This window comes from Sorex fumeus, unplaced genomic scaffold (genome assembly GCF_029834395.1).
Source record: "Sorex fumeus unplaced genomic scaffold, SorFum_2.1 ptg000063l, whole genome shotgun sequence".
NCBI lineage: Eukaryota > Metazoa > Chordata > Mammalia > Eulipotyphla > Soricidae > Sorex > Sorex fumeus.
The window spans coordinates 74485494-74512930 of record NW_026606120.1 but is presented as its reverse complement, the minus strand read 5'-3'; the positions used below and the strand labels follow the sequence as shown (position 1 = coordinate 74512930).

At 43.3% G+C, this 27437-nt stretch overlaps 1 protein-coding gene across 2 annotated transcripts; it reads left to right on the top strand.

The window, feature by feature from the left end:
- Positions 1-2705: 2705 nt before the first annotated feature.
- Positions 2706-9137, top strand: KRT25 (keratin 25). Of its 2 annotated transcripts, none has more exons than XM_056127158.1 (8): positions 2706-3134; positions 3532-3614; positions 4397-4553; positions 6464-6625; positions 6716-6841; positions 7197-7414; positions 8004-8068; positions 9040-9137. In XM_056127158.1, the coding sequence occupies exons 1-8, from the start codon at positions 2706-2708 to the stop codon at positions 9135-9137; spliced, it is 1338 nt and encodes a 445-aa protein (XP_055983133.1). The 2 variants fall into 2 exon arrangements, with proteins under 2 accessions (XP_055983133.1, XP_055983132.1); XM_056127157.1 differs by having other exon boundaries at positions 7986-8053; positions 9028-9137.
- The last annotated feature ends 18300 nt before the right edge of the window (positions 9138-27437 follow it).

Sequence of the window (27437 nt, the reverse complement as noted above, 5' to 3'; positions counted from 1 at the left end):
TCTCCTTATTGAGGGATTTTCCAGCTCTCATCTCCTTAAAATAACCTCAGTTCTGATTGAAAGCTACAAACAGCAAAAATAAGTATTTCTCCTTTATTACTCTTGTCACTTAGGAAATTCCAATGATTTAAAGATTTATCTCCAGAAGTGAAGATAAAGACCAAATATTTCTTTTCTAATATATTCTTATTAAGTTTCAGTGTACACCATTATAAACCAACATCTTTACACACATTAAGTTCACCATCAAAAGTCCAATTCTTTTTCCTAAGCATCTGTATGAAGGTATTTTGACAGTACATAAACATTCCATTCTTCATCCATCTTCCTTTTTGTTAACTTATATCATTATAGCGTCATTAAAGTCCCATTTAGTAGATTATAATCCATTACAATCATTATTCTTTTGGTGCTCAAATTATCTCATACTTGGTTTGTCTGAGTGTCTTCAACTTGTTTCCATGTTCGTCTGATGTATACCACATTCTTCAAGTATTTTCTTATTTCCTATCACAATAAGAGCATTTCTATCCTACCTTGTGCTTTTCCTTCATGGGCCCATGAATTGGTCATGTCCCTACAGAACCTGGGTTCTTAGTGGGGAATGATTTTTAGTAATCAAGAGCTGAGTTCTGGTCATGATCATTGCTATTGAGCTAGTGTTGTTCTTGGGAACTCACAGTAGAGAGAGCTAAGGGGCTTTTTTAAATTATATGTACAGTATATAGGGCACTTGCCTTGGACACAGCCAATCCAAGTTTGATCAACAATAGTACATATCATTCCCAATTCCTACCAGGAGCGATCCCTGAGCACAAGTCAGGAGTAAGCCCTAAGCACTGTTGGGTGTGGCCCAAAAACAAAAAAATTTCAATAGATCATCACACATTTATAAATATATTTAAATAGAGATGGAAGAGCTAAATGTACATACTTATAAATATAGCCATGTAATTATAGCTATACTTCTAAATTTACATTATATATACACGTATGTGCATGTGCAAACTTGCATTGTATAAATATAACAATATAACTTGATGCCACTAATCCAACACAAGATTCAATCTTGTCTAATTTTCTCTAGTATCTATAAATCCTTTTCCTGACAGGAAGAATCCTGGATCTCACTGTCTTTAGAATAGTTACTTAGCAGATAAATCCCACATGTGTGGAATTCCATTAACTGCCCCTTGCCAACAGTAAGCACCTCACCTACACTCACAGACGCTGAATCCGTTCACACACAGGGATAGCTTTCTCATCCTGGTTTACTACCTTACTTAAGTCCATTTAAAGATTTAGGGCATTTGGGTTGTTTTTCCCTTTTCTTTATTATTGTTTTATTGTTACACAGTCCATGGGTCACACATGGTTGTGGTGCTCACACACATTTGGTTGTGATGCACCAGGAGTTGCATACTTCATACAATCGATATGAAGTATAGAGATTCACAAAGATCAATCATAGCAGTGCTGGGGGATCACACTCAGTAATTTGAAAAGGTGACAAGGATTCACATAACCCTCCCCCCATTTAGTAGTTTTTGAAATAGATAATTCAGGGATAATATGGAAAACAAAGAGAAAAAGTGAAAGGGAGAGAGAACATGTCTTAAACAAAATTGCAACCCCAAGACTCTTTATCTGGTGTACCGTGCTTGTTCTGTGGTTGGGACCACTAGCGATAAGCCCCATGAGTACAAGGGAATTTCTACTCTCCATCTCTGTATTCCAAATACTAAGAACACTGACTGATATGTATGGTGTTATAAATATTTGTTATACAAATGAATAAACGAATGAATCAGTATGTGCATGACAGTCTCAAATAATAAATATTCATGGAAAATTTCTCCAAATGCCCTTTTCCAGATTTTTCCAATTTTTTCACAGTGTTTAGGATAGTCAACAAATACATGCAAATTCACATCTAGTAAATAGCTATTTCTCTGATGACTTTCACCTAAGCTAAACCACAATGAAATAAAAACAGATGAAGTATTTCCTTCCAGGTTTGCTCTAATTGTGCAGGGTCAGGAATAACTTAATGCCCTTCCAAACACATACCAGCAATTAGGGGCGTGTTCCCAATTACCAAAATGAATAATAGAGGACAGCTATCCCCAGTCTTAAGTAAATGTCAACAAAATGTAGTGTGTGTCAGCCAAAAAGGAAGCTAACTGCCCACTGAACTCAGTGGTCAACAAGGAGTTGGGGAGGCAAGACCCGGATGTTGAGACCACGTTAGCAGTTCTGTTCTCTATCAGGGAGGAAGAAATGTGGAAGTCTCAGAAATATCAAGATCTGTCTTGGCACAATGGCCCAAAACCATGACGCCAAGTGGACTGAGGGGTTTTATCTTCTAAGGATGGAAGTGAGAAATGACTCACCCACAATTTAGAAACGCAATCAGGAACCTGCAATTGCTCCACCCAGACCCATTTCTCAGATAACCACCAACCTGAGGGCAACAGCCCTCCTACAGAATGAGCCCAGCAAAGTTAGTTACTAATTAGAAAAAATAATCCAATTATGCTAACTTGCTGAGGCTGGCAAGCCATGTTTCACTCTAGGTAGGCAGAATTCCATCCATTACACACTTGACAATTGTCTATAAAAAGGCACACAAAACCGTTGCAACGAGAAGACATTCCAACTCCGGCTATCACAAACCCAGCTCTGTGACACGCTTGTCCCACACCATGTCTCTTCGACTTTCCAGTGGTTCCAGGAGAACCTGTCCCCGCACCACAGCAGGGTCGCTCAGGCTCTCTGCAGGGGGAGCCAGCTTCGGGGCTGGAAATGCTTGCGGCGTGCCAGGAATTGGAAGTAACTTCTCCTGTGCTTTTGGAAGCAGCTCACTGGGGGCAAATGCCGGGGGAAGTAGTTCCTGTGCCAGCTTTACCGTCAATGAGGGGGGTCTCCTCTCCGGGAACGAGAAGGTGACCATGCAAAACCTCAATGACCGCCTGGCATCCTACCTGGATAACGTGCGTGCCCTGGAGGAGGCCAATGCTGACCTGGAACAGAAGATCAAAGGCTGGTATGAGAAGTTCGGGCCTGGTTCCTGCCGTGGGCTTGATCATGACTATAGTAGATATTTCCCAATAATCGATGATCTTAAGAATCAGGTAAGAAATTTTACTTCACTCTCATTTTTTTTTGGACTTTACTTCTAAATGCCCTTTTCCTTTATCACTGAATACTAAAATCATTTTTCATTCCTGCTTGTAATTACTTGAATGGAATTACTGTTGAGCATTGAAAATAAATGTTAAGTAGCTTCAATAGGTCAATTGCGTGCCCCTGAATTCACGATCTAGTTAAACAATAGTTAAACAATTTTGTTTAACTTCAATAGGTCAATTGCGTGCCCCCCCACCCCCACCACCACCACCCCGGCCAAATTCGCAATCTAGTTAGTAGTTTTGGTCATTCCCATTTCTTAACCTTAAAAATGAAGATGCCTTTTAAATTACTATTGCTTGTAATAAATGGCCTTTTCAAAGTCAGTTTTCCCATTTCCAGATCATTGCTTCCACCACCAGCAATGCAAATGCGGTTCTGCAGATTGACAATGCCAGGCTGACTGCTGATGATTTCAGACTCAAGTAAGTCAATCCGTAGAGTGAAAATAATATCTGATAATTAATTTTTAAAAAAACCTTTGAATTTAGTTCTTGAGTTCCCCTGCCCCCCCACCAAAACACACACACATCAGATATTGCCAACTCTACTACCCAAAGTTGTAAGATTCTTGGACTTAAAATTAATAGGATGTGACTTTTTAAAAATATTTTTATTATGAAATACATTCTACAAGTTTTTGATACTTTAGTACTTTTTCTGTCAAGACACCCAAAATAAAAAGATGATTATTATACAATGAAGTTGAAAAATGTACTTTGACATCAATTCTGCTACTATAAAGATTCCAGAATTCTAATTTTAATCTGCAATTAGTGGCTATTCTCCAACCATGTAACAATTGGACAATTATGAGTACTCCTTTTTGGGGGGGGGGGGGGAACATGGGATTTTGAGTAATTGGATCCAGCTTTGGGGAGCTATTCCTGGCTCTGAGCTCAAGAGTGACCCCTGGGGGGTGCCTAGGGAACTGTAGGTGGTGCTGGGGATTCTAAGTAGGCCCAGAGGAATAAAAGGCAAGTGCTTTATCCCCTGTTCTTCTGTCCTCTCTCTCTCTCTCTCTCTCTCTATCTATCTCTATCTCCTCTCTCTCTTTCCCTCCCTCCTTCTCTCCCATCTACGCCTCTCTCTCCCTCTCCTCCCACTCACCCCACTCACCCCTCTCTTCTCTCTCTCTCTCTCTCTCTCTCTCTCTCTCTCTCTCTCTCTCTCTCTCTCTCTCTCTCCCTCATGAACGCTCTTTTAGGTATGAAAATGAGCTGGCTCTTCACCAGAGTGTTGAGGCGGATGTCAATGGGTTGCGCAGAGTTCTGGATGAAATAACACTGTGCAGGACTGACCTGGAGATTCAGTATGAAACCCTGAGTGAGGAGATGAGCTACCTCAAAAAGAACCATAAGGAGGTAAAATATGCCTGTTTACATATTGCTCTCCCTCTACCAACACAATGCATCTAATGGAAAATAGTGTACTTGACTTCTTAAATTAAGAATCTGGTACTAAAGGTCCATAGTAAGAGAGCCTGAATTGAGTAGACTTTATAAGTGGCAAAAATCCACCTTTGCTCTGTCACCAAATTTCCCATGGGAAAGAAAAAGAATTCTGTTTCCAGACCAGTCAGGGCTTTGAGAACAATATTGGGCTAGATAATTATGGCCCAAGTTTAAATGGTACACTTAGAAGATTATATCTAATAGATAAAATAAATATACATGAAAGACATCTTAAGAAAATAAGATCTAAATTTCTGTCAAACTGTGGCAGATGTAAAACACTAAAACATTTCTTCCCATGAAGTAACTTAATACATATTCTTAATCGGTATGGCTATTGAAGCAATGAGTCTGAAATCAAAGTTCTATATTAAAATGCAAGCCTCCAAATATACAGTACACTTCCAAATTGACCACAATGGACAATCGAGTTACAACTGAGTCACCACTGCTTTCAAATCTACTGTTTTCTCAGAAAACTTTAAAATTGAACTTGCTATTTTTAAACAGATTAAAAGATTTCTTGATTAGACCTGAGGCTTGTTTAAAAATAAAAAGTGTCATGTGTTTTCCAAGTCATGAAACTCCTGAACAAAACTATTTAAAGAATAGAATTTATATGGCTACAGAGGATTAAATACGGTTTCTGGTCAATGATAATTATACAATAAGAAGCTGGTAAATGCGATTATTTTTTTCTAGCATTTCACTTATTGGAAAATACACATGCATCCTTTTTCATCTTTTTTTGTTTGTTTTCTGATTAAACAAGGGATGTTTTCACTAAATCCTCTGAAGAAAGAGACAAGGAGTCACCAGGGAGGAAATAATGCTAGAAACCCTCAAGGAAGCTATATAGAGAGGAAAGTCTCCATGCCAGTCCTTAGATGCTCCCAGGACTTGGGGTGTAGTCAGGGTGGGGAGGTTCTATGCAGAGCCATGGGTGGGTTCCACTGTTTTCATTGACACCATCTAAGCAAAGCTGTCTCCTCTTTACCCTCTTGGAGACAGACTCATGGCACCCAACAGCACATGCCTTAGATGCAGTAACTTCATCTTGAATCCAACTTCTCTCATAATAATCACCATCGTCATAGCCAGCATTTATTTGGCATTTGAATGCTAGGCAGTATTGCTGGGTCTTGTGTTATTTTCAGAGGAGAAAACAGAGACTTAACAAAGGTCTGGTCAGGAAAAGATAAAAAGGACACAATCTTTGCAAATTCACCCAGCCCCAAGAAAGGCAGAAGCAGAATACCCTTGAGTTGCCATGACACCCTCATCCCATGTCCATGGAACATAGGCAGACAGTGATTCTTCAGAGGGTCACCTTCTTCCTTTATCAGTGACCAAGCAAACGTTCCACTTCTGTATCGCTCTTTATTTATCATTGCTTCAATGCTCTAGAACTTTCCCCACCCAGTCCAGGTCCAGGCTGTGATGGGCTGAGAGGAAAAGACATCAAAACTAGTGCCAGCAAGGACCGAACATTTGGAAAAGTATTGAGACTTGTTCTGGGCAGCAGAACTCAAACCAGGCAACTGGGAGTTGTTAAGTGCGGCAGTTTGATCGCCCATTAGGAAGTGCCTGGACGAGCAAAACTTTAAGAACCCAAGAGTCGCTCAGTGTGACTGTTTCATCGTCATTGAAAGTTCTGTCTCCTGCATGGGGGGGGGGGGGGGGGGGGGGGGAAATCAAGTGTAGTGTGGCGTGGTTCTCACACCAGCCTGGGATGTATGACCTCTAAAATCCCTTGCCCCGCTCCCGGAGACACCTCCGAGGACTCCCTAACCCCTAAGTGCCCGCATTTCTGCCTCTAGGAAATGCAAGTTCTGCAGTGCGCGGCCGGAGGCAACGTGAACGTGGAGATGAACGCAGCGCCCGGCGTGGACCTCACGGTGCTGCTCAACAACATGCGCGCCGAGTACGAGGACCTGGCGGAGCAGAACCGCAGGGACGCCGAAGCCTGGTTCAACGAGAAGGTGAGTTTGGCGCGGGGAAGGGGAAGGCAGGGCGCCTCTGGATGATGCCAGCGATGCTAAGTCTTGCTCCCGGGTGCGGGTCTGGTGCAGAGCGCGTCGCTACAGCAGCAGATCTCCGAGGACGTGGGCGCCACCACCTCGGCGCGCAACGAGTTGACAGAGATGAAGCGCACGCTGCAGACCCTGGAAATTGAACTCCAGTCCCTCTTGGCCACGGTAGGACACGCCACGGCTTCTCACCGTCTCCTGGGGTAACGTTTGGAATAGGGGGAGTTGAAAAAGCTATTTTAAATAAAGAACCCCCTAAGTGTTGAGAGTAGCTTCCTTTAGTTTTCATTCAATTAAATTGGAAAAATAAGGCGAGAATAAGATTCAATCCAGAGCACGACAACAGCTGCTGGTATCCCAATACCAAGAAAGCGCTGCTTTTTTTTGAGCCATGGTAACTATTTTTCAGGGGAAGATTTCAAACAACACAGGACAGTTAAGGGGTTGGGGTGGGGGTTACTTAAAGCAACCTTCTGCTTCTCTCTGCCCATGCACTCACTGGATCTTTGTTGCTTGCTGGTAGAAACACTCTCTGGAGTGCTCCCTCACCGAGACCGAGGGTAACTACTGCGCACAGCTGGCCCAGATCCAGGCGCAGATCGGGGCCCTGGAAGAGCAGCTGCACCAGGTCCGCACCGAGACCGAAGGCCAGAAGCTGGAGTACGAGCAGCTGCTGGACCTCAAGGTGCACTTGGAAAAGGAAATCGAGACCTACTGCCTCCTGATCGGTGGAGATGATGGGTAGGTGATTCAAAGGAACAATGAAATTTCCTGAAAACTCTGAAGAATGCGGATCTCTAGACTTTGAACGTCAACTTGGTAGGACTTCCTTTACAGCGGTGAATGCTAAGTAGTAAACTTTATACTCCATTGCCAAAAATCCACACTAGCTACCTCTTACAAAACTCACATGCAATAAACTGGGGGTTTAAGGTCTGGGAAGAATAAACTTCTGGATGTTGAAGCACAGTCTTCTCAGCTGTGCTTCAGCTGTGTCCTCTGGTAAAAATATTCTCAGCCACAGGTGACAGAAAGAATATCTTTCAGGGCTGGAGTAATAGCACAGAGGGTAGGGCATTTGCCTTGCAGTCGACCCGGGTTCAATTCCCAGCATCCTATAGGGTCCCCTGAACACTGCCAGGGGTAATTCCTGAGTGCAGAGCCAGGAGTGACCTCTGTGCATCATCAGGTGTGACCCAAAAATTAAAAAATAAAAGAAAGAAAAGAATTAACAGCTTTCATGAATCTAGAACTGAAGGATTGTCTCTAAATGACTCTTCTTGGTTATGTTTTCAATAATATGTGTTCCTAGGGCTTGCAAGTCTGGAAGTTACAAGTCTAAAGATTATGGATCTGGAAACATGGGAAATCAACTCAAAGGTAATTCCAGTAAAAGTCAGCTTTGATGCTGTGCTCTGGCATTGCCAATGCCTTGCTTGTATTTTATATGCCCAGGATTTAGTAAGAAAAGACACCATAAAAATTTATAGCAGCTATCAGCGCGTGCTAGATGGCTAGTTTCAGTAATGTTTGCTGCTTTTTAAAAGCAAGCATGTCACCATGGGTAATCAGAAAATTTTTTGTTTGTTTGTTTGTTTGTTTGTTTTAGGAACTTTTTAAAAAATTTTTAATAGTGAGACATCATGAGGTACAGTTACAGACTTACACATTTTTGTGCTTGGGTAACCAGGAAATTTTTTAAAAATTCATCAGAAGTGAATCTACGTATGTATGCACACTGCCTAGTTCATTCTCTATAAAGTTTCTCTTATTCCTTTAATTCATATATTTTATTATCATTTTTGTTTACATCTTTATTGTAGTAAAATACACAGAACATAAGTTTGCCATCTTAACTCCTTTGAGTACAGATTTTGGTGACATTAAGTGCATTGATAGTGTTTTGCAACCATCAGTGCCATTTAAAACTCTTTTCATCTTATAAAGCTGAAAATATCGTTAAAAGTTCCTATTTAATGATAGTTCCCCATCCCTCTCCCCTCTTCCTATCCCCTAGCAATCACCATTCATCTATTCTAGTGACTTATATAAGTGGAAACCTACTATATTTGTTTCTTTGTGACTGGCTTACTTCATTGAGCATAATGTCCTCAAGAGTCATGTCTGTTGTGGCATATGTCTGAATGTGTATCCTTTTTAAAGTTGAATAATATTCCTCTGTGTGTGTATGTGTGTGTGTGTGTGTGTGTGTGTGCGCGTGTGTGCACACGCATTTTGTTTCTCCGTTTATTCATTGATGAGCATGTGGATTATTGCTTCCACATTTTAGGTATTGTGCTTATATTCTTGCCTTTTTAAGTCTTTAATATCTTCTTTTTCATTTTGATTTTTAGATCCCATCAAAGCCATTGTGGTTAAGAAGGTTCTTGAGGAAGTAGACCAGCGCAGCAAAATCCTCACTACCAGGCTCCACTCTCTGGAAGAGAAATCTCAAGGCAATTAACTTGAGGTGCAGAAGAGAGCATATGCCAAATCATCTCTGAGAAGGCATGAGATGTCTGTCTAGGGGGAAATGAGCAAATCTTTCAAAATATCTATCCTGTTGTCTTTCTGTTACTGAAATATTATCTCTGTTTGCGCAAGCAGTGGCAGCATGTTCCCATTCACCTAGAAGAATGGCACACACGAAGACCATGATGTGTTTGATTACTTGCAGAAAATGTTGCCAATTCTTTGTATTCAATAAACCTTCCTTTAGCAAGCTATTATTGGTGATATTGTCTTCTCTTTAAAATGTTTGTGTGGGAGCTGGAGTGATAGCACAGCGGGTGTTTGCCTTGCACACAGTCAACCCAAGTTCAATTCCCAGCATCCCATATGGTCCGCCAGGAGTGATTCCTGAGTGCAGAGTCAGGAGTAACCCCTGAGCAACACCGGGTGTGACCCAAAAAGCAAAATAAACAAATAAATAAATAAATTTTTCATGTGCTTTCACAAATTTTTCTCATTGGAGATATTTCTTTACCATTCCATTAGCTATTGAGGGTAACAAGCATATAAAATAAATTATCAGTGGCAGGCTTGAGGGATGGTCGGAAAATGAAGACAATGGTGACAGTGGTGGTGGGGTTGATATTGGGATATTGAATGCCTATAATAAATCATCATGAACAACTTTGTAAATCACAGTGTCTAAGTAAAGTGGGGGGGGGATAAAATGTCCGTGTGTATGGCACAGATATATGAATGCCTAACAGTATTTAAATTATATTTTAAATAAAAATTTTAAATATAAAACATTTTAAAAACAAGGTGATTATCAAATTATGCCATCAAGATTCCCAGCATATTTCTGAATTTAAAATGAGACAAATTGAAAAGAAATAAAAATATCTTGACTTAAATCCCTAATCTTCCATACTTTGGTAGAGTAATAAATCTCTTTTCCTTCATTATAGTTAAAATGCACACATTTCAAGTTCACCTATAAGATGAGATAATATCAGCCCTCTCTCAAAATAGTTATTGTAAAGATTAACCAATCAATTGATGTAAAGTACACCTAAGGAGTAAGCACTCAATAAATGTTAACTCTTTCTTAATACTGAGTATTTTAAATGACTTATGTTCAAATCTTATTTCCCCTTTGAGTATATATTTAAATTATGTTCTAAAGTAAGATGGATTAAAATAAAACTTCTAGTTCAGAACTAAATATTATTAATTAAATTATCAGCAATATTTATCCTTAGTAAAAAGAAATAAATTCAGATAAATTAAAAGCATCATTTCTGTGAATCAATTATTATCCCTTAGATAGTTCTGCTTATTTTGGTTTGGGACCACAGTCAGTGGTGCTCAGGGCTTACTCTTGGCTCTGCATTCAGAAATTACTCCTGGTGGAGCTCAGAAAACCACATGAGAAGCCAGGGATTGAACCTGGGTTGGCAATGTGTAAGGCAAGCTCCCTACCCCCTGTACTGCTGCTTGAGCCTCTCCCTTAGATATTTAATTGACCTCAAATCCTTTCTGAATGAATTGTCCGTTTTATAATACTCCTGTGAAAATTTAGTTTCGGGATCCATCTGAAAATATGATAAAAAGATGATGAGGTCCTCAAGGTCAATATAATTATCTTTTAATTACTTTTTGTTTTCTTCTAATCTTAGAGACCATTAAAATAAAAACTATGTCCTTTATACAATTGTCACTGTCTCTGTCACTGTCCTCCCATTGTTCATCGATTTGCTCGAGCGGGCCCAGTAACGTCTCCATTGGAGACTTTGTTGTTACTGTGTCTGGCATATCGAATACGTCACGGGTAGCTTGCCAGGCTCTGCCGTGCAGGCAAGATACTCTCGGTAGCTTGCCGGGCTCTCTGAGAGGGGCAGAGGAATCGAACTCAAGTCAGCCATGTTGGCTGCATGCAAGGCAAATGCCCTACCCGCTGTGCTATCGCTCCAGCCCCATGTACAATTATGTAAAATAAAATATACAAAGCCTGGTAATGTCCCACAAAACATTATGTGAAACCAAAGTATTATAATCCTAGAAGAAAACTTATGGATGAAATATGCTTGCCCAGGAGCTGGAGCAATAGCACAGTGGGTAGGGCATTTCACACAGCCAACCCAGGCTCGATTCCCAGCATCCTATATGGTCCCCTGAGCACTGCCAGGTGTAATTCCTGAGTACAGAACCAGGAGTAACCGCTGTGCATCGCCAGATGTGACCCAAAAAGCTTATATATATATATATATATATATATATATATATATATATATATGCTTGCCCTAATGCTGAAGTAATCTCTACTATTCTTCCCACCTCTCATCAAGTTCTACTTGATCAGAGTAATGCTTCCAAATCTTTACACTTGCACCAAAATTTCATACGCCTGCATTTAAAGGATGGACTTGTATGTGCGTGTAAGTTAAAGATGAGCAGGGGCTGTTTCCTCTCAGGTCCAGAAAACGCAGGACCATCCTGGGAGTGGCTGGCAGTGATGGGTGAGCAGGCATGTCCCAAACCCAGTCCCTGTGCACCTAAGCTGCTGCTCCTCCTGAGCCTCTTCCTCCTCCTTGTCACCATCTCCTATATGAACTCCCTGATGCTGTTGAACTCCCATCCCCAGGGTGGTTCTGGATGGCCCCAGAGACAACCTCAAGGGTCGTCATCCAACAGCACTGTAGTCATGAAGGTGAGCCCTGCTGATCTTCACACCCCAGTTTGGAAGATGCCCTTCAAGCCCCTAGGATAGTGATCAGGCCAGCAGAGAGGCCCAACACTCCACGTTCACTGAGGCTGGTGCTGCCTCTCCATGGGTCTGTTTAACTCTTTCCAGAGAGTGACTTTCCAATCGAAGATGTGGGAAGCCAGGCTATTGCCCCAGCCACCTCCTGCACTTGGCTCAGTATCCAAACTGGGATGGACAGCAGGGATCAACTCTCCATCCCCTGCCTCAAAGGATTGGACAGGAAGCAGGGAGCTGCCATCTTGGTCCATGTGGGTAGCATGAATCTCGCCATCGTAGGAAGTGTCCCCAGTGCTTATTACTGACACACTGGCTGTGGTGCTGGTGTCTCTGGGTCTGGGATATGGTTCACCTCTACTTAACCTTATCTCTGCAAACACACATGCTTCATGAAAAGACTTTTGTTGTTGTTGTTCTTGTTGTTGTTGGGGCCAATCCTGTTGAAAGGACATTGCTGAAAGAGGAAGCCTCAGTTTCCCTTTGCTGATAACCAAAAATGGCTCTATTTTAGCTGCCTGAATCCTCCATTCTTCCTGGAGGATTTGTGCTGGGGCAGGAGTGGAATCTAACCCAAGACCTCACACAGGGGAAGCATGTGTTCTACCACAATGTGTTCTACCGCAATTCCTGGACCCCTTTCCTTCTCTTCCTGTCCCCTCTTCCCTCTCCTTTTCCTTCCCCTCCCTTCCCCTTTCCTCTCCTCTCATTCCCTCTCTTCTTCTCCCCTCTCCTCCTCTCTCCTCCTCTCCCCACCCTACCACTCCCATCCCCTTTCCTCTCCTCTTCTCCCCTCTCTTACCCTCCCACCCCTCCCCTCCCCTCCCACCCCCATTCTGCAGCCATCCTCTCCCCTTCTCTCTCTCTCTCTCTTTCTCTCTCTCTCTCTCTCTCTCTCTCTCTATCTCCCTCTCCCTCTCCCTCTCCCCCTCCCTCTCCCTCTCCCTCTCCCCCTCCCTCTCCCTCTCCCTCTCCCTCTCCCTCTCCCTACCCCCTCACTGAGAAAGTCCATAGTCTCCCAAGGCTATGCCCTGAAACAACTGGATAAATTATGCCCCAGGCCTTGGGCAGGCTCACAAGAGACCTGAAGATAACAACAGGCTGCTCCAAGGTAAATAGTTAAATAAGCAACTTGAAGATCTTAAATAAGCAGAAACTTCTAAGGAAGAGAACAGCCCCATCAACCTAATTGGAAATACAGGATGTTAGTCTTATCTTAGCAACTTGAAAGGGCCCTAAATTAACAGAACATCTGTGGGGAGCTAATGGGAACCCCCTAATACTCTATAATAGACCCATCGGCTTGATTAGAAACACAGACTCAACTTACCTTTAAAACTCTTTACACAACGAGCCAGAATCTGTCTTAATTTCATCCTATGTTCAGTCCTACCCAAGTTTTCTTTCTCCTCTGTTCTTTGTTTCCATGAAGCATCTGTATCTGTTTCCAACTCTGAGTCTGGAACAGTTATTTTCCAGGGGCTCATTCTACAACCCAGGACTCATGGGCATCGCAGAGACCTGCCCTCAGTACATCCCTGGTGGGTGTTCAGAGGCCATGTGTGCTGGGGCAGAAGTGGAATCTAACCCAAGACCTCACACAGGGGAAGCATGTGTTCTACCACAAGAACCAAACCAGCCGTGGATTTGTTCTCTTAAAGTACATTTCACCTTGCCTTGGAAGGTGCTCACAAGGATCAACAGAATTTTTTTAACTGGGGCTTTTATTTTTTTTATATGGAAGCATCCCATCCTTTTCCCATTTCTCTCCTTGAGGAATGTAGCATGGCCAGTCTAGGTCAAGGCAATATTAGACTCCACTCATCTATTTGGCGAAAATCACCCATTGAGTAAATGCCCACACCCACCTGAAGGACAGTAGGAATCCAGACAGATCTGGCTCTGGCTTTTATAGAGCAAAGGAAAGAAGTAAGCACAGGGAAATGAACAAGACCTTAGATGCTGCCAACTGCCTTTCAAGAGAATAAACTGAGGGCCAGAGAGATAGGACAGGACATAATGCAACTGGCTTGTAGGCGGTGAATGCAGCCTCATCCTCATTCAAATCCCCAAACCACATGTGATCCCCTGAGCACCACCAGGGAGCAATTGTGAGCATAGAGTCAGGAGTAGCCCCTAAGCACAGCCAAGGTTTGTGACTCAACAGTGTGACAAAAAAAAAAAAGACCAACTGAGTAATGATACTCAGATAGATAGATAGATAGATAGATAGATAGATAGATAGATAGATAGACAGATAGATAGATAGAGTATTATAACACTTGAAACTTGGTTTAGAGATCTAACCTAGGTCTGGGAGTTAAATACAGACCTAGTTGGGACCCCAGATTCAGACTCAACTTACCTGGTTTATTTCAGATTCAGAACTGGTTTATTTGCATAGGAAATACACCCTTCCAACTGTGGCCTTTTGCTATGTCTAGAAATTGAAAAGCCCTGGACTGGCACACTTTTTAAGATGTTGAATATCATAAATTACACACAAAATAAAAATCCTAAAATCACAGCTAATGCAGAATCAAGGTGACACCTTTCAATGGGGCAGTGATTACAAATTTTTCAAAGTGGGTGACACTTGAACCAAAGCAAAATGGATAAGGAGTCAATTGTGAGATGTTCTGTGGTCAGGGAGAAGGTCTTAACCTGGGTAAGAGAAAGCTTGGGGAGTTCCAAACAGAGAGTTTGGAGGAGAGTGAGCAGAAAGGAGGGAAGTGCACTTGAAGTCATAGAGAAAGCTGCACTGGATTCAAAGCTCGGTGAGAAACCATGAATGGACTAGGGTGATAGCACAGAGTGTAGGGTGATTGTTTTTCATGTGGCCAACTGGGGTTCAATCCCCAGCATCCCAATATGGTCCACTGAGTTACCAGGAGTGATTTCTGAAAAACACCAGGTGTGGCCCAAAAGCAAAACAAAATGAAAAAGAAAGGGAAGCCAGGGGAGGTTTGGAACAGAGTGCCAGGAATCTAGAAAAATAACTCTAGCATAGGGAAAAGAAGGTCTGGAGCCATAACACAGCAGTAAGGCATTTGCCTTGCACACGGCCGACCCAACCGATCCAAGTTCAATTCCTCCACCCCTCTCGGAGAGCCCAGCAAGCTACCGAGAGTATCTCACCCACACAGCAAAGCCTGGCAAACTACCTGTGATGTTTTCGATATGCCAAACACAGTTACAACAAGTTTCACAATGGAGACGTTACTGGACCTGCTCAAGCAAATCGATGAACAATTGGGAGGACAGTGCTACAGGAAGAAGTTGTAGAAAGGCATAAGGAGATGCAGGCTCATAATAATAGTGACCTAGGCGAGTGACATAGGTGGAGGTGACACTGGCTCATTCTACCCCGGGGAGTCCTTCCGGAACACCCACTCCCTGGGCCACACCCTTCTGCCATACCCGAGCTCTGCATCCTCATTGCCTGTTCCTCATCTAGCTCGTGATCTGGCTGACTGCAAGCTCATAAGAGCAGGAGCTATTTCCCTCATCTCTGAATTCCAGCACGAGATCAGACTCATAGCTGAATGAGTTATGAGATTATGACTCCAGCTTGTTCCCAAAACACTTAAGGGGGCCAGAGAAACAGTATACCAGTAGGACATTTGCCTTGGATCAAGCAGACCTGGGTCCTATTCCTGGCATTGCATATGGCCCCCTGAGGACCACAAGAGTTATCTCTGAACACAAAGCCAGGAGTATTCTCTGAGCACAGTTGAGAGGAGCTCATTAAAAATAATAACAATAAAATAAAATTGAACTTAAGGCCTGAAACAGCAAGGCACTGAAACTTTTTAAGTGCCAAAGTTAACCTGGATGTTCCATCCTTAAGCATGTGCAAACAGCCTCAGTTATAATGGGTGCAAGGGAACCCCAACTACTCTACAGTGAGGTGGCCAGACTGTAAAGGGTGATGATGGCTTGGGTAATGGCCTCAAGCAGTGATCCTCAGATCATATCCCCTTTGGGGTCAACATGAAAACAGCATGCCAACACCCAAGAAATTCTCACAGGCACTTCCTTCACACTTCCAGTGGAGAATCGTTATTATAAAAGGTTGCCTGGAAGGTTCTTGGCAGGTTATGCCCTTCCAGGGGAAGCCATCCCATACTCTATTCCCTAAAGCTAAATATCCAAGAGAACAGACAACTTATTCTAACTTGCACAAAGGTGCAGAAAAGACTTCAGCAAAACTAGTACATATCTTTAAAGACTCAGGTCGGAAAGATAGTACATAGGTTAAGATTCATGCCTTGCACACAGTTAACCTTGACTCAATCCCCAGCACTGCATAGGGTCCTCTGAGCACAAGAGTAAACCCTGAGCACTGTTTTTGTGGGACAGCCCTCCCTCCCCACTCCTTCAAAAAAAAGGAAAAAAGGAAAACTAATCTCATGGAAATAAGTGATTCATTATTAACATGTCCCCCTGAGATCCACCAGAAGTGATCTCTGAATACAGTGCCAAAAGTTAGCCCTAAGCACCATCTGGTGTGACCCCAAAACAAAACAAATAAACCAGAACCAGTGCCTGGCTGCCAGCAAAGGCCAGAACCACTCATCTCCAATCTGAAATGCCCAAGCTTCTGTTCTGACCACTGTCTTCAGCCCCAGAGACAGACCATCTTGGATGGTGGAACAGAGTCCTGCCAGTCATTCCTTAAGAATATGAACCAGAGAGAGAAAGAGAGAGAGAGAGAGAGAGAGAGAGAGAGAGAGGATGTATAAAAATGTATAAAGCAGGTGTGATAACAAACAGGTAATAGTTGCGTGATATGGGAACAGATAAATCAGAACAGAACCAGTAGCTGGCACATTTAGAGCCCGTTCTGGAGGCCCCTGCTGTTCCTGTTTAGTTACTGGTGGTGGGGAAGGGGGTGTAGGCAGGAGCTCATGGAGAAAAGTCTAGGTCCTTCTCAAAACTCAGAATGGGGGCAGGCAGACTCCCCTTTGTGCCTAAAGGTCCGTGGCCACACCTGGCACCCTCCAACATAGAAATGGCCCACCTCCACAACCGAACCTCACTAAAATGCTAAGCCCAAAATTGTTCCAGATCTATAGCTGCTGAACCATGTGGCAACATATGCAGCCACATATGACTCCTCCAAATTACATAGTACTGTCAGCCCAGTAGGGAAAGTTGCACAGAAGACCACCAAGCTCAATGAGTCTAAACAATAGCACAGAAGGCTCAATGAGCCGAACTAGCACAGTGGATCCTCAGAAAATGACTTTAGTAGTATCATTGTGAGACCGAACAATTATCACAATTGACTCTTACTGATCCAAGTTTTAATCATTCTATTTGTCTTTGGTTGTAACACACAATGTGAAGTGAATTTATTTGTGCCTACAAGGAAGCATGCTGGAGAGGTGGATGGGAAACTGGAGACATTGGAGGGAAGGGACAGTGGTGGGATTGGTGTTGGAATATTTAAATGCCTGAAATAACTGCATTATGAACAACTTAGTAAATCATAGTGCTATAATAAAAAAATTATGCATCTGTGTTGAGGACCATCAGGTTCCACCTGGCAGTGCTGGGGCCATGTGAAACGGGTTTATTGAACCTGGGTCTCGGGACTTTGGTCAGGGATCTTGCATGATCTTGTGAACTATCTCCCCAGCTCTGATCCAACCTTTAGGATGAGTGATAATCCTCCCCCACTTTGCCACAAAGCTCCAGCAATGCATCAAATACTTAAGCCAAGTAAAATAAAAGTGACCCCATTCCTATGGAAGGACTGCCAACATGGCAAGTCTACAAAGGAAACAGAAAGCCTGGCCCTCTCCCAACCTGGCATTCAGGCCCACAAGAAGACAGAACCAGGCGTGGCCAGGGTGCTTCCTGTCCAGGTGGGCATGACAACAGAACCCAGTGAATGACATGCCTGAACTAGAACTAGAGTTTCAGGCTAGAAGTAGAGAGTTTTCTAACAAGGGAAGAGAAACGTGACAGCTTTGGTTCACAGGGCATTCAGCCTCCATGGTGCAAAGGCAGTTCATTCACCCACAGCACTCAGAGCACGTGGCCTTTGTTCTGAAATTATGCAGGGGACTTGGGGACTTAATATAATTAAAAGTGTATAGGGCACTGAACTACCAGCCCAGCAGGCTGAAAATGCCCAGGAGCAACTCCCAAGACTCCTGAGAGTACTTGGGAGATCTAAAGTAAAATCAAACCCCCCAAAAACGCGCATTTAGAGCTGGAGAGGTAGCTTAGTGGTAGAGATTTGGCTGTGTGTGGCCATCATTGGTTGATGTGGTTTGTTAGAAGGACTCACAGAGTTCAGGGAAACAGTCACTCCTAGCTCCTAGTTGTAGTTTAACACAGAGTGGGTATTCAGACTGCAATAGGCATCGCCTTGAATAGAGGAAGGATCAGACATAACTTTACATTCATCTTCTCCCAATGCAAGCAAGCAAATTCAGTTTTCCCCAAAGTGATGATTAACTCTATGCCAGCTATCAACTCCATATTAACAGAAAGTAAATGATTTTCACTTTATTAAGAAGAATTCAGGGGCTGGATTGATAGCACAGAGGGTAGGGCATTTGCCTTGCATGCGGCTGACGCAGGTTCGATTCTCAGCATCCCATATGGTCCCCCAAGCACCGCCAGGAGTAATTCCTGAGTACAGAACCAGGAGTAACCCCTATGCATCGCCAGGTGTGACCCAAAAAGCAAAGAAAAAAAAACAAGAAGAATTCAACAAAGCAAACTATAGCCAGGTTCAGTTATGTAAGAAGCATGATTGTCAGAGGCCTAAGAAATTTCTTAGATTCTTTGGGAAAATGATCAACTTTTTTTCACAAGAAATTTCTGAAAGTAAAGTTGGTAGAATTCCAGTAAGAATAAAATACTTCTGTCTGTCTGACTGTCTGACTTTCTCTCTCTCTCTTTCTCTCTCTCTCTCTCTCTCTCTCTCTCTCTTATACACACACACACACACACACACACACACACACAGTTCTTCCCAAAGAAATAAGCTATCATAAAATAGCAATGCTGATAATGTAACAAAGGGACAGAACTTAAGGGAAAAAAACTGACTTTTGGGACCTGAGAGATAGTATAGCAGGTAGGGTGTTTGCCTTGTATGCGGCCAACCTGGACTCAATCCCCAGCATCTGATATCCGTGCACTGCCAGGAGTAATTCCTGAGCGCATAGACAGGAGTAAACCCTGAGCATCATGGGTGTGACCAAAAAAAAAAAAAAACCCAAACAAACAAAAAAAAAGAAACTGGATTTCCTGTGTGAGTAGACCTTCCTCCTATAAGGTCCATGAGCTTCAACCCTAACCTTCAATCCCAGGAGTGACACAGTTCCAACTAACATCTCCATTTCTTCACAGTTCCATGTCCAGGGACCTTGCAGAGATTCTCATGAGAGTGACTGCCATCGGGGAATATGAGGGCAATGGGCAGGAGCTAAGAGGCTTGGACAACCCTGGAGATTGTATCCACCAAAATTAGCACATAAAAGAAACTATAACTTTCAACTTCAGTTTCCTTCTGTGAAATTCCCCGGCCAGCTCTCACCATACTCACTATCACTAAATTGGAATGATGATAGGTATAAATGGAAACTGCAAATGGAACTCAGCGTATAAGCATGCACGACAGCTAGGACCACAGCATCATGGAAAGGACCAGGTAATAAAGACTGTCTCACTTAGAGACAGTAGTGTCATGTCAGGGTCCTGGTCCCCAAGTGTCAGTCACCCTGAACCTTCTGCCGAGATGGTGGCTTTCCAAATGAACAATGGGCTGATTCAAAAGTCGGAATCTAGAGCTGTGTACCAACCAAAGATGAGAGCAAACAGGATCTAAATAGGAATTGAGGAACAGAAGAATAAGCAGGAAGTCCCCCCTCTTCAGCCCATTTCTTACAGATAATCATCTCATGGGATTTTTTTAAAAAATAAAAAATAGACAAAACCGTGCTTTCTACTTTCAGAAAATTGCTACTAACATTTAAAATCTCCAAGGGTGTGTTTTTTGTTTTGTTTTGCTTTGTTTTGTTTTGTTTTGTTTTTGAATCGAGGGTGAGGGGGTTGGTATTTTTAAGCTACATCTGCCAGTGTTCAAAGCTCACTCCTGGCTCTGAGCTCAGGGTTCACAGCTGGCAGGACCCATGGGACCATCTGTGGTATCAGGGATCGAAACCGGGTCAGATTTGTGCAAGGCAAGCACCCTACCTCAGTACTACCCACAAAAATTGTTAATGATTCTCCTTTGCTTTACATCGTCATCATTATCACTGTCATTGTGATGACCAGAGCCCATACTTTTGACTGTGACTGACCTGTACTGCCCCCCAAAGTTACTGACACTTTGGCTATAGATTGAACTCATGGGCCCCGTGGTGCCTGCAAGGCAGAGAACCTACCCTGCGCCAATCCCTGCCCACCCCTCTAACTGTTTTCAAATGGGCTAGAAGATCATGGTCCTTGCTTACATCAATTTATCATTCAAAACAAAAGCTATAATCAGTTCATAGGGCTATTATTTCCCTAGAGTTGTTTGCAAGCTTTAATCAGTTCACACTTGCAACGTGCCAATTATTGCTTCTGGTCCTTTGCAAAAATAAGTTGTTGAGTCCTGATAATCCTGTGAAGGTGTAACAAGCATCTTCATTTTATAGATGAGGCTATCAAAGCACAGAGAGGCTGAGTCACTACATCTGCATCACACAGCTAGGAAGGAGCCCAGTAACAACTGTGGAACTGGAAGGACAGAAATATGATTCCAGATCTCCTTAAGCAGCAAGCCTTGAGACTTTTTGAAACTTGAACCTATTTTCCTACCAAAAAAAGAAAAATTATTGACCGCTAAGAAATTTCACATGGAGCTGAGCTGAAAATCGAGAGGTCAAAGGCTCTCCCTGGCTTGCAGAGTATGTGCCTCATCAGTGCCTTTATTACGGAGGGCTGGAGCAATAGCACAGCGGGTAGGGCATTTGCCTTGAACATGGCCTACCCGGGTTCAATTCCTCCATCCATCTCAGAGAAACCGGCAAGCTACAGAGAGTATCCCGCCCACACAGCAGAGCCTAGCAAGCTCCCTGTGGCTTATTAGATATGCCAAAAACAGTCATAATGGAGATGTTACTGGTGCCTGCTCAAGCAAATCGAACAAATCGATGAACAATGGGAGGACAGTGCTACAGTGCTACGCCTCACCAGGTAACATTTTCATTCATGAATGACTCTCAGCTCCCATCCAGCATCTCCAACACGGCTCCCAAGAGGTTGGGGTGCGGAGGAATTGGGGAAACTGGGTCTTATGGAGTCAGCACAGGTTCCAGGCAGCTGGTAGCAGAGAAGGTCCCAGGTCACCAGCAAAGGGAGAGAGTCAGAGCTAGTGCTACTGAGGATGAGGGAACCGTTGTCAGAGCTGAGTGATGCACAGAGCAGATGACGGGGTGAGATGCTTCTAGGACCGAGGTAGACAGAAACTGGGTCTCTAAGTAAAGTGAGAGAAGATGATAAGTGGAACATCAGCAACTCAGACTCTACAACTAGGTCAAGCATTGGGATAGTAAATAGTCGCTGTTATTTCTGGCTAAGCAAACAAGGGAATTCTCTTTCTAACACAATTTTCAAGTGTAAAAAGAAACACATAAAAGGAGACTTCTGGGATCATATAAAATATGCCAAAATTGTACATAAATTCTTGAAGGTTAAGAACTTTGACTTTTTGTTTTAATCCCAAACTATCACAGTTTTCTGGAAAGTTAAAAGTTAATAAAGTTAATTTATGGTTAGGTTATAAAATGTGAAATAAATAAGTAAGTAAATAAATAAGTAACCACCTAACATGATCAATTAGAGAATGATTAATTACAGAATTCTAACTAGAAAATAAGAAAGAAAATAAATGATAAGATGATTGATAGCTGCAGACAGATTAATTGAATAAGGATAAAATTGAAAAGCAAATACAATAATAGGGTGACTAGTAAATGAATGAAGCCATACATCAGTGAGTATCTGTTATATTCATTCTAAACAGTTCAATAAATTTTAAATAACCATTTTACCTTTTATGTAAATATATAATGTGAACCGTAAAGACGACAGGCATGGACTTTAGCCTCTTCCAAGATAAATTTCTCCAAAGCTATAAAAATTCCTACCTCTGGACTGGAGACAGTACAGCTTATAAGAACCTTACTTCATACACACCCAACCCAGGTTTGATCCCCAGTATCACATATGGTCCCCTAAGCTCTGCTAGGAGTGATCCCTGAACACAGAGCAAGGAGTAAGCTCTGAATGCGGGTGTGGCACACATCTCCCCAGAAACAAAAAAAGAAGAAAAACCAAAGCAAAAATTCCAACCACTAATTAATTTTTTTAATGAAGCAATTTATTTATTGAAAAAAATTTAGAGAGATGTGAGGGAAGAGAAAGAGAGAGAAATACATATTCAAGTGAGAACATGACCTCTCTGGAGGGGAAAACCATAACCTCTACTTTTACAAAGTCTTGTGATTCTGCAGAAGATGTCATTCAATTTACTCAGATCCTTCGATCCAACATCAAACGTGCAAAGCAATGGAAAGAAGTTTAACTTTTTATCATGTCAGTTAATTAACTACGCACAGCTATCTTGGATATCTGCTGAAACATTAGTTTGCAGCCCCTAGGTGCTTAAACCCCCGTCTTACCTGCAGAAACCAGGGCAGCAGGCAGGAGCACCTGGGTCTCTGGGGCAGGTGAAATGCAAGCAGGGCTGGGTATGCTGTGGCACCTAGGAAGTGATAAGCTGCACCCAAAATTGAGGCCGCTTGGGAGGTGAAGAAAGGAGCAATGGAATCTGACCAGGCGCTCTTTTGCAGATGACCGCTAGCCCCCAGATCAACCAGAAGCATCCTTTGACGCTGATCTAGGCCACAGAGCATGGTAGAGAGCGCCACCTGCAGGCCATCCACCAGCATCGTCCCTGGCCAATTGAAATACGCTAACAGAACATGGAGATATTTGAACGGACAGACTTTGTTTCTTTGATGATCACCCTCATCCCACGACATCGTGTTCCTGGGCATCACCTCCATGGAAAAAAATCAAAGGATCTGGTTCTCATGGGCAAGAGCGAAATACCCAATGACAAGAAAACAGCTCACATGCATCAGAAATGGTCTGTTTTGGAGAGGAAAAAAAAATCAGACATTTTCTAGTGCTGTGGATAAGGCCCGAATGCAGAAGAGGCTGACAAGTGTCTGCGGAAGTGATGAATGATCAGTATTCCCTCGTGAGGAACTCGCCATCAGCTGCTCTCACAAGCCTCCGCTAACAAGACTGTGTCCATGTCAGGGACAAGGTGAAGCTGGGGGTCCCAGCTTTCGGACCCCATTGGAGGCTTAGTTCCCCACAGACCTGAGCCCGTCATGCTTTCCTCTGGTCTGTAGCATCACGTTGCAGAAGAGCTCTGGAATATGCTCCTTTTATTTATAAATATGCCTTCATGTGTCATTTACAGCGCTAACATATATGTGTATGTGGACAGGCCGTTATAGGAACAGAGCTGGGTCCTCCAGCAGCCTTTATGTTTCTCAGAATTCAAATGTCAGGAACAGGTCTGCAGCTGGATGCCATTTCTCCCAGAAAATTAGACTGCAACTATACAATTCCTCCATCTTTTTGGCTAATTAAGAGGAACTGGGGAGGAGGGTTGGGGGCACAGAATAGCTAAATTAAAACAGAAAAAAATATTTGTAGCTTCTCAATTCTTTCTGTTAAAATGAACCTGGAATAAAATGTTTTTATTTTTTTTCTTTTTCCTTTTGGCATTTGGAGCACACTCAGCTGTGCTCAGATCTTACTCCTGGCTATGCATTCAGGGATCACTCCTAGAGGGCTCAAGGAACTATAAAGGGTGCCAAGAATTGAACCCAGAACAGCAAAGCAAGTACTTTACCTGCTGTACTATTTTTCCGCTCTCCCCCTCAAAAAAAATGATTCTTTTGGAGGGGAGGCAGGAAAGCTTTAAAGCCAGATTCCTCTTGGTGAAAAGGCACTGATTTAAATTTGTTTTTCTTCTTTTCTTTTTCTTTTTTCTGTCTTGGGCTTCATCCCCAGCCTCCTATTCATTTAAAAACTCAGTGGGGCTCTGGAAAGAAAGATGGCGGCCGCACAGGAGCCTTGTGGACAGCAGGTTTGAGCCGCGGCTGGGGGCGGCAGGGACCTCATGGGAAGGGGGGCGTAATGGGCCGTCCTTCACGCCCGACCGAGGTCGCCAGCTGCCCCCCACGAGCGGCTCTCCGGCACGGCCATGGCCCCGGAGGCACAAGGACTTAGCACAGAGAGCCACCCGCTTGGAGCAGAAAAGCAAATGGTAAAGGTAAAGGTAAAGGCCCTCCCGTTGATCGTCGATTTGCTCGAGCGGGCCCAGTAACGTCTCCATTGGAGACTTTGTTGTTACTGTGTCTGGCATATCGAATACTCTCAGTAGCTTCCCGGGCTCTCCGAGAGGGGCAGAGGAATCGAACTCGGGTCGGCCATGTTGGCCGCTTGTAAGGCGAACGCCCTACCCGCTGTGCTATCGCTCCAGCCCACTATGTGTTAAACCGCGCCAGCATGCCTGCCCGGAGGGGAAAGGGTGTTGACCCACCCGCCCGCTTCTCTCTGGAAAAAAAGATGGTGGCCGCACGGGAGCCTTGTGGACAGCAGGTTTGAGCCGGGGGCGGGGGGCGGCAGGGGCCTCATGGGAAGGGGGGCGTAATGGGCCGTCCTTCACGCCCGACCGAGGTCGCCAGCTGCCCCCCACGAGCGGCTCTCCGGCACGACCACGACGCCAGAGCACAGAAACCAATCTCTTAACTATCTAACTTTTAATAGAAATTCTTCCAGGGTTAATAAGTAAAATAGCAGAAATTCAAAACCGCACGGCCGCAATAGCGGCCGCGCGACATCATTTTATTCTTAAACCAAGTTGTAGAAAGCAAATCATTTCACAACGCTGTTTCAGCATGTCTGATTGGGGGTGGGGGTCGTAAACTCTAAACAATAATTGTGCATCTTCTATCGAAACAATGTATCTAGTCAAAGTAGATAGAGTATTAACTAGAACTCATCTGCCTCACAGGAATTGGGAGGGGTGGGAGGTGGGGTTCTATTGGGGTTCACGGTTAAAAATAAGTATTGGTAAAGGGAAATGTGTTTGATACTTACATGACTGAGACCTAAACCCGAAAGCTCTGTAACTTTTCCCACAGTGATTCAATAAAGAAATAAATTATTAAAAAAATACTCAGTGGGGATCAAAGCTTTCTGCTTCATGGGTACCCATGACTGATTTGTACTCTAGATAAAACCCATTTTGATCATCAGTGTTTTTGCAAAGTGATTAAAATTTGACTCAAGGGGTTAGAAAGATAATATAGCATATAGAGTAATTTCCTTACACATAGCTGATCCAGGTTCGATCCCCCAGCATGCCTACGGTCCCCTGAGCCCCACCAGGAATGATCCCTGAGCACAGAGCCTGGAGTAAGTGTGAGATATATATATATATATATATATATATATATATATATATATATATATAATTTGGCCCAAATAAAAATGTTTCCAAATGTAGGCTCTGGTAAATTATTTAGGGTTTGGTTTAGGTTTTAGATTTTTCTCCTTCTTAGCCCAGTGGCTTCAGGAAACTTTTGAATAAAACTCTGTGAACAAATCTTGTTCCATTTAGAAAAGGAAAAGAATTTTTAATTAGGGGCTGAAGCGATAGTACAGTGGGTAGGGCATTTGCCTTGCACATGCCTACCCAAGTTCCATTCCCAGCACCCCATATGGTCCCCCGAGCACCACCAGGAGTAATTCCTGAGTGCAGATCCAGGAGTAACCCCTGAGCATCGCCAGGTGTGACCCAAAAAAGAAAAAAAATTAATTATTTAGACAGATCTATTTCTTATTTTAAAAGTTAAACCTTTAAGACTCAGAATAATGATTTCCTTCTTCTTTCTTTGTGTTTTTGGGGCTTCTTTCTTTGTGTTTTTGGGGCTGCGGGGGGAGGGGGGGTGTGTGTGCTCAGTTTCTCAAGAGACCTCTCCTGGCCAAGCAGCTGCCAGTTCAATGCAGGGATCTGAGGACCAAAGACTGTGGTTTGTGGGGGGCTACCAGGGTCTCCCTGGCAGTGCTTGGAACCTCCAGAGAGGCTCCCAGTGAGATCACTCCCACCAGGTTTCTTTCCCAGGGCCTGACTCCACCCGAGGGAAGGCAGAAGATAGACAACAACACCCACTGCCCCGATGACCTAAACCCCGTCCTCACATTGATAGGGTTTGTTTCCAGGGTGGAATCTTGACTGAGCTTCAAGGAAAAAGGCATCCAGGAAGACTGTTCCATCGTGAGCACGTTCCAAAGTCCCACCCCTGCTCAGCCCCTGGGAGAATGCCCCTACTCTGAATTGAACCAGTTTCTAGGATGATAAATCAGCAGAAGGTTTCCGAGATAAATAGGGAGAAAGAAGACTCAAGAGACTTGAATGTTTCTTAGAGTTATAAAAGAATACAGTGAAACCCCATGGTCATGGCAAGACAGAATAAACCTTATTCCATTTAAATAGTAATAATAATAATAAGTCCAGGGGCCGGAGAGATAGTAAAGGAGGTCAGGATCCAGCCAACTCTGGTTTGAATCCCCCAATGATATACAGTACCCCCAGACACCTCCAGGGTTCACTCCTGAGGGCAGAGCCAGGACTAGAATGGTGGATATGGCCCAATTTTCCTCCACCACCACCACCAATAAAGGAACAAATAAATACATACAAACATACTTTTTCTTTGTTCTTTTTAAGCTTCTAAGAAAAGCTAAAGGTCTTGAAATATCAACTCATACAGAATTATTTTTAAAGGATACTCAAAAATGAAATTTGGATCTTACCTGAAGTTACCTTTTTGTCTGTGTCGGGGTGGGAGTGGGGGGTAGTAAACTGGAATTGTTTTTAGGAATCATTTCTGGTGGGACTCAAGGGACCACCTGTGGTGCCAGGGATTGAACCAAGGTCAGCAGCATGGAAGGTAAGTACCTTAACCACTGTACTATCTCTCTGGCCCTCTTGATGGTATCTTAAGGATTAGGCTAGCCCCTGCCAGGAAAGTGGTATGGTCTTGTTCACCTCCTGGTTCAGTGAGTGGTTCATGGCCACCTAAACAAGAGAGTACTCTTAGCTACCACTGCTTCTCTTGATCATTGACCCTTGGAGTAACTAACTATACCCAGAGAGTGGTTCCTTTCTTGAATAGAGATCTAAGAGGCTGGAGAGATAGTAGAACAGGTAGGATCCTTGCTCACAGCCTACCTGGATTCAATCCCTAGCATTTAATTTGGTTTCCTGAGCTCATTAGGAGTGATTTCTGAAAACAGAGCCAGGAGTAACCCCTGAACACTGCCCAGTATGGGAAGGAAGGAAGGAAGGAAGGAAGGAAGGAAGGAAGGAAGGAAGGAAGGAAGGAAGGAAGGAAGGGAGAAAGAAAGAAAGAAAGAAAGAAAGAAAGAAAGAAAGAAAGAAAAGAAAAG